This window comes from Lolium rigidum, chromosome 5 (assembly GCF_022539505.1).
Source record: "Lolium rigidum isolate FL_2022 chromosome 5, APGP_CSIRO_Lrig_0.1, whole genome shotgun sequence".
Taxonomy (NCBI): Eukaryota; Viridiplantae; Streptophyta; class Magnoliopsida; order Poales; family Poaceae; genus Lolium; species Lolium rigidum.
This window is the reverse complement of record NC_061512.1, coordinates 237,077,494-237,084,982: the sequence shown is the minus strand read 5'-3', so window position 1 is coordinate 237,084,982 and position 7,489 is coordinate 237,077,494. Positions and strand designations below refer to the sequence as shown.

The 7,489-nt window shown below is 48.9% G+C and overlaps 1 protein-coding gene across 1 annotated transcript; it reads right to left on the bottom strand.

Moving 5' to 3' along the window:
* Positions 1–494: 494 nt before the first annotated feature.
* On the bottom strand, positions 495–3,212 carry LOC124655188 (probable inactive purple acid phosphatase 27). The gene is made up of 10 exons (XM_047194127.1): positions 3,024–3,212; positions 2,853–2,944; positions 2,659–2,731; positions 2,441–2,560; positions 2,246–2,338; positions 2,024–2,156; positions 1,832–1,913; positions 1,614–1,746; positions 1,337–1,542; positions 495–1,248 (listed from the first exon to the last, which is right to left on the bottom strand). The coding sequence occupies exons 1-10, from the start codon at positions 3,210–3,212 to the stop codon at positions 495–497; spliced, it is 1,875 nt and encodes a 624-aa protein (XP_047050083.1).
* Between the last annotated feature and the right edge of the window lie 4,277 nt (positions 3,213–7,489).

The window sequence follows — 7,489 nt, the reverse complement described above, 5'->3', positions numbered from 1 at the left end:
ACATTGCTTAAAAAGATTTATCACGTGGAAGAAATGCATGATGGTGGTTGCTGATGCCTTCTCTCCCAGGGTGTTGGGTTACCTGTCGTTTGCTGAAACTTTTGCTCTTAGTCGCTTGCCAAAATGCCGCGATGTGTCGCCTGTTGGATTTCTGTGGTCATAACTTCCTGTTTGGTTTTATGTTCGCTAGCATTAGGCGGCGATTTGTATATATGTGTTTAGATGTCGTTTAAACTTGCCAGGTGGCAATGTGATACTCGGCTGTTTTTCGTTATCTCGCGGTAATGAAAAATCCGATACTTTGGATCGTTTGGAAAAAATGGCCACGTGTACAACAGCTTTACCGTGCACAAGAACAAGCAGCCAAGCGTGCCTTCCGAAATCGATTATGGAACGGCTGATTTCTATGTAAATTAGATCACTACATCCGCCCATAAATCCTCCTAATTCTACTAAAAAAATGAAAAGGAAGTTCTGTAACTACTGCTACCTAGCTAGTTGGCTAATGTGTGAGGCGCGCAGCTGTCGACGGCGCAGGCCATGACGTCCCTGTAGTCCCTGGTGATGTTGAACGCGTCATGCACGGCGCCATCGTCGCTGTGGATGAACTCGAACCGCATGGTGGAGTGGTCGCTGGCGGTGAGCTTGACGTAGCCAAAGCTCTCGTTCCTGGCGACGCTCCACTGCGGCCACGCCCCTCCGGCGTAGGTCCTGAGCTTGGCGCCACCGGTCCCGGCCACGACGTGGATGGTCCCGCCGAGCGCGCCGGAGTAGCTGCTCTGCGCGTCCTTGCCCTTGACGGTGCAGGTGTTCTCGTAGACGGGGCAAGTCCGCTCGTAGTTGTGGACGTGACCGTACACGGCGAGGTCGACGCGGTGCTTCTGCCAGAGCGGCTGCAGGGTGCGGCCCATGGGCTCCGAGAAGGATCCCTCCTGCTCGTAGAAGTCGTTGGAGGAGTAACCGAGGGGGCGGTGCGCCAGGAAGACGAGCCACGGCTGGTGCTTCCGGTCGGCGCCGCCGAAGCACGAGTCCAGGAACGCGTGCTGCTCAGACCCTGGCCGCCAGTCGTGCTCCGTGTCGCCGACGCAGAAGCGGAACATGCCGTAGTCGGCGGCGTACCAGAACTTGCCACGGTGGGCAGGCGCCGGCACGTAGAAGTAGGTCTCCGCTGGCACGCCGCACTCGCCGTGCGAGTCGTTGCCGTTGTAGAACCCGCCTGTGTCCATGAACGTCCGCTCGTGGTTGCCACTGCACACACAAAACCAGCAAACTCATCACTGAGTCTAAATGCACCCGATCTTCCAAACGTACAGGCTTCAGTCGACAGTGTACGAACCTTGCGACATTGTAGGGGACCTTGGAGGCGATGGACTCGATCTGCGCAGTGAACTGGTCCCACTGCGCGAGGAAGCCATTGGCGTAGGAGAGGTCTCCGATGTGGAACACGGCATCGTAGTTGGGCAGGTCCTTGATCAGCCGGTCGGTGGTCACCTGTGCCCCGGGCTGGAACCCCTCAAGCTCACTGCTACCGTCCTTTGCCCCCTGGAGTACAAGAGCACAATGATCTTAGTAATGGATAAGATACATCTGAATTTTCATCATTGTATTCTTACGAGTCCCATGTCGCCGAAGATGACGACACGCTGAAGAGAAGCCTGGCCAGGGAACGGCGACGCGCGGAAGGTGGAGGACTTGCCCCAGGCCACGGTCCCATCCTGTAGCTCGTGCCCAATCTGATATGAATACCTGAACAAAAACACCAGATGTATGATTACAGCTAGAAAATTATGGAGATGTAAATGTTTTCTGAACTCATTGTTCAAGTTCGTACTCTCTATTTGGCCACAGGTCCTTGAGGAACGCGGTGTGGATGAAGCCTGGATCTCTGTAACCCTGTCCACGAGCCGGGTTACCTAAAATTGTTCACTTCAGTACTTAGGCAATTGTTCTTATTGTTCTGAATCTGAATGACAATCATCTAGTTGTAGCTCTAAAAGTCTGAACTCTGAACGGCAGTACGTACCGCAGAGATGGCTCTGCGTGAAGGTGAGCGTGCCGGCCGGCGTCCGCTTGGAGGTCTCCTCGCCCTTGATCCTCCACTCCACGAATGGGTATGCCTCGCCGATGTTGTACCCACTCGTCCAAGTCACGGCCATCTGCATTCACCATTCAGAATCCACATCAATTCACATTAGAAAACACAGTGCACGATCCATATCTTTGGTTAATTTGTCAACTAGCCCACCTCGTTCCATTCTTTTCCCTGGGATAGGCGAGGGAACACCGGGGCTTTCGGGTTCGCAAAGGAGATCTTGTTGGAGACCGCCAGAAGTTTTGGCTGCAAAAAATAACGCGACGCCACACAGGATCAGTTATGAATTTTGCTTTGCATCATCGTTGTTGACATTGCAGGTCGACGGCAGAGCAAAGATGGGCTTACATTGTCCTTGCCACCGGAGAAGAGCCCGAAGGCGTAGTCGTAGCGCTGGTTGATGACGAGGAAGCTGGTGTTTCCGCTGCCGGTGCTCAGGAAATCCGGCTCGCAGTTGCCGAATTTGTACTGCAACAGACCATAGGATCGAACACGATGAGATGACTTGAATCAGTTGTCGTCACTGCGCGACATCTATTCCCGGCTGGGTCTGCCTATCTACTGACCTTGATGGGAGCCATGGGCAGCCCTGGAAGCGCATCTTGTTGCCCTGCTACCTTGGTGCTGCCAATGCCCGAGCTGTAGATGCGATCGATCACAGGTTGCATGGAATAAACAGATCTCGTAATAATTAACTGTTTTCAGCTGATACTAACTAGTGATCACAGGTTGTAACTTGTAAGTTTGTTTGCATAAGCACCTGAAATCGGCAGGGGAGAAGAGACCGATCCAGTGGTCCGAGGACGGCGACGGCGTCGTGAAGTTGACCGTCACCCACGCAGAATCCTCACCCTGTAACACAGAGCAGCGACTGGATTAAACAACACAGCTGATGCACCAGCGTGCGTACGCGCAGGTTGTGTGTACTCACGTCCTTGCCGAGCACATCCGGCGAGGCGTGGATGGCCGACGCGGAGTCCATGGCGACCTTGGCGGCGGCCAGGTTGAGCGTCGACAGCGGCTGGATGTTGTCCGGCGCCGCGTCCTCCACCGAGATGGCGGCCGCCGCGGCGACCATCAGCAGCAACACGGCCGCCGTGAGCAGCGGCTTTGCTCCCATCTCGTCGACCAACGCGAGATACGATTTTCACCGAAACTAACGACCGAAGGAAGTAAGTTGAGATTTTATAGGGATGACGCGTTTCAAAACAAGAGGATATTCCTTTTAACAATACAAGTTCGTTTTATATCCAGAAAAAAAAGACGAGATATAAAAACAAAGACTTCATATACTGTAAATAGAAATACCCGGTTCAAAAATACAAAAGGTTCATCAATATCCAGCTCGACCTACAGAAGCTAGCCCATGAAAAGCTCGCCCAAAAATCCCGTAGTTGTGAAGGTTGTTTCTTTTATGTGGACATGTGTTCAATCTTAGCTGTTGCACATTTCGTATGGACAATAAACGTATCTAGATAGAATAATAATAATAAGCAGCATATACAGGTAATGGCATGTACAATGATGGGGAAAACAAGTTTTCTCTTAGTCCACGTCATCTACTGAAGAGAATAAATATAAGTGATAGGATGCATATAACTCTTATTGACATTCTAGCAATAAATAAGAATTAATTAAAATTTTAACAGAAAATTGTGTGTCTAAGGAAAGATAAATGATACAATAAAGAAAATTTAGTTTCCTCCTTTTTTTTAAAGAGCGCCCCAGAAGGGCTCAAACCTTCCATTAAAATAGCATTAGAGGTACAAATTTGTTACAAAGGACCACATGAAATAAGAAAATTTTACATAGATCCATAGTATTTGTATAAAGGACCTTGCTAAACAATTTGGAATTGCAATGTAGTCCATCCTCTTCCCCACTGAGGAGCATAGAGCTCAGGCCGCTGCAACCATGGCCGAAGACGGGGATGAAACCACTTGCCTTCGACTTGGCAAAGCACTCAGCGGCTGATCTGCAGAAGGGCCTCACAACAGAGGTTGCTGATTTACCGGAGCACACCGGCGTAAAGGAGGCCATCTTGGCCATATATAGATATCGAGGTCTTCCTTCTACTCGCGCGGGGGGGGGGGGGATCCAACTGCCATCTGGATGAGCTCATAATAGTAGTACCATCGCAACCACAGGCAACGCCATCTAGAAGAGACTGAAACTCCGTCACCTCCTCTCCCCTCATCACCACGGCATGACAGCGAAGATTTTGGGATGGAGCTCGATCTCCCCAGAAAACAACCACCGCACCAACAGCCCCATCACACTGCAGCAGAGGAAGAACAAGCAAAAACAGGCAGGCTTGCCCCCTCGCCACCATGGCAGGCCAGAGAAATCGGCCAAGTACTGGCTCTGATGTTGCTGCTCCTCTCCACCTCGCCGCCACCGCCGGCCAGGAGAAGGAGTGCGACCACCAACCGCCAAATTGAGGTGAGGCACCTAAAATCCCTTTCTTCATGGAGATCCTGGACAAGGAGGAGCTCGCAGCTTGCTCCGACCGCTGGAGCTCGTCGCCGTAGTCCAACCGCCGGATGCGCCAGATCCTGGCCAAAGACCTAGCCGCCCTACTCCAAACAACTGGCAAACTATCGAAAAACCTACAACTACTACTAGATCTTACTCCGACGCCTCTCCTCCGCCATCTCCGGCCGGCCAAGACGGCGGAAATGGGTCGGGATGGTATCAGGTGGTTGACTAGTAGGAGAAAGGGGAGAAGAGAGAGAGGGGAAGGGGAAGAGTGGGCTTCATACTCAGTTTCCTCTTATTTCATACTCCCTCTGTCCGCGAATAAGTGTACATCTAGGAAATACGTAGTAGTAGACAATTTAGTTCTCTCCCATTTTGAGTCTCGATTCTATTAATTAAAGGAGAGGAATGATGATTGGTGGTTGAGGTGGAGGAGAGGAATGATGACTGGAGGATGAAGTTGAAAAGTGATCAAGAGGAGCTAATTGCATTAATTAACTCCATTGGTAGTGTAGATGTAGACTTTTTTAGAAAAAAATTAAACCTAGAATTACAGTTATTTGAGGACAGATGGAGTACTAAGTAGTACTCATAACGAGAGTAACTAAGATAGTAATATACAACTATATGTATTTCTAGAAAGTAAGCATTTTGAAGACATGACATGACATTAATGAAGAGAGATGGTTATGGTAACTAGCTATGTCACCATAACATCATAATTTTCAAGATAAAATGAGTCTACAAATTAATTAATACACTTATGGATGATACTACATTTATATTACTATATACTATGAAGGTAATAACATAAAGTAGTGCTATATGCATAACACTATGCTACTCCTTGTTGTGAAGCGTATATGTGGATTGCCTAGCTCTTTCCATCAGTTCGGACTTTTGGTTCAAGTGGCTAGTGCATGAAGCTTAACATGGTATCAGAACCCCATGTCTCGAGTTCAAATCCTGGCTTTCACATGGTTTTCGCAATTAAGCCTAAAAATTGCTGTTGTTCATGGTTTTCGCAATTAAGTCTAAAAATTGTTGTTGCCCCCCTCTGTGTGCTCTTCTTCTTCCACGTGTTGACTTTCTCTTCTCCCGTCACACGCGAGTGGGGGTGTTGTGAAGTGTATATGTGGATTGCCTAGCCCTTTCCATCAGTTCGGACTTTTGGTTCAAGTGGCTAGTGCATGAAGCTTAACACTCCTCACTAAGAGAAGTCTAAGAGATCATTCATTAGCTAATGATCTTTCTTCATTCTCTTACATTTGTTATGTAAGTGAAAGTCACATCAGCCAATTGTACATGTCCTAATTGCGCACTCCCGGACTTCTAGCTGAAGCACATACTCGGCACTATGCTTGCTCAAACTCTTGGATGCATAAGGCAAAAAAATATGGCCTCTCATCGCTCCATGATACGTCCAAAACGTATCTACTTTCCCGAACACATTTGCTATTGTTTTGCCTCTAATTTGTGTATTTTGGATGCAACTAACACGGACTAACGCTGTTTTCAGCAGAACTGTTCTGGTGTCTCGTTTTTGTGCAGAAATCGAACTTTCGGGAAAAACCTCGGGATTTTGACAGAAGGCCCTATTTTCCCGGAATACGACGGAGCCAGAAGGACAAATCAAGTGGAGGCCCGAGGGCCCCACACCATAAGGCGGCGCGGCCTAGGGGGGGCCCGCGCGGCCCTATGGTGTGACCCCCTCGGCCGGCCTCCGACGCCCTCCTTCGGACTACTTATTGGCCTCGACCTAAAAACGAACGGGGAGAAGTCGAAGTCGCCAGAAACCCTCCAGAACGCCGCCACATCGCGAAACTCCGTCTCGGGAGCCAGAAGTCTCCGTTCTGGCACTCCGCCGGGACGGGGAATTGGAGGAGATTGATGGCGTGTATTTCACACGTTCGTTGGGCAACCCCAAGAGGAAGGTATGATGCGCACAGCAGCAAGTTTTCCCTCAGAAAGAAACCAAGGTTTATCGAACCAGGAGGAGCCAAGAAGCACGTTGAAGGTTGATGGCGGCGGGATGTAGTGCGGCGCAACACCGGAGATTCCGGCGCCAACGTGGAACCCTGCACAACACAACCAAAGTACTTTGCCCCAACGAAACAGGTGAGGTTGTCAATCTCACCGGCTTCGCTGTAACAAAGGATTAACCGTATTGTGTGGAAGATGATTGTTTGCAGAGAAAATAGTAAAAACAAGTATTGCAGCAGATTTATATTTCAGTATTAAAGAATGGACCGGGGTCCACAGTTCACTAGAGGTGTCTCTCCCATAAGATAAAAGCATGTTGGGTGAACAAATTACAGTCGGGCAATTGACAAATAGAGAGAGCATAACAATGCACATACATGGCATGATAAGTATAGTGAGATTTAATTGGGCATTACGACAAAGTACATAGACCGCCATCCAACCGCATCTATGCCTAAAAAGTCCACCTTCGAGTTATCATCCGGACCCCTCCGGTATTAAGTTGCTAACAACGGACAATTGCATTAAGTATGGTGCGTAATGTAATCAACAACTACATCCTCGGACATAGCGCCAATGTTTTATCCCTAGTGGCAACGAGCACAACACAACCTTAGAACTTTCCGTCACCGTCCTAGGTGTCAATGCGGGCATGAACCCACTATCGAGCATAAATACTCCCTCTTGGAGTTAAAAGCAAAAACTTGGCCAGAGCCTCTACTAGTAACGGAGAGCATGCAAGATCATAAACAACACATATGTAATAACTTGATAATTAACATGACATGGTATTCTCTATCCATCGGATCCCGACAAACACAACATAGAGTATTACAGATAGATGATCTTGATCTTGTTAGGCAGCTCACAAGATCCAACAATGAAGCACAATGAGGAGAAGACAACCATCTAGCTACTGCTATGGACCCATAGTCC

Coding starts and splice junctions, on each gene's coding strand:
- LOC124655188 (XM_047194127.1), bottom strand. CDS start 3,212: ATGGGAGCAAAGCCGCTGCTCACGGCGGCCGTGTTGCTGCTGATGGTC. Junction 2,945..3,023: donor CGGATGTGCTCGGCAAGGAC/GTGAGTACACAC, acceptor TCTGTGTTACAG/GGTGAGGATTCTGCGTGGGT. Junction 2,732..2,852: donor TTCTCCCCTGCCGATTTCAG/GTGCTTATGCAA, acceptor TCGCATCTACAG/CTCGGGCATTGGCAGCACCA.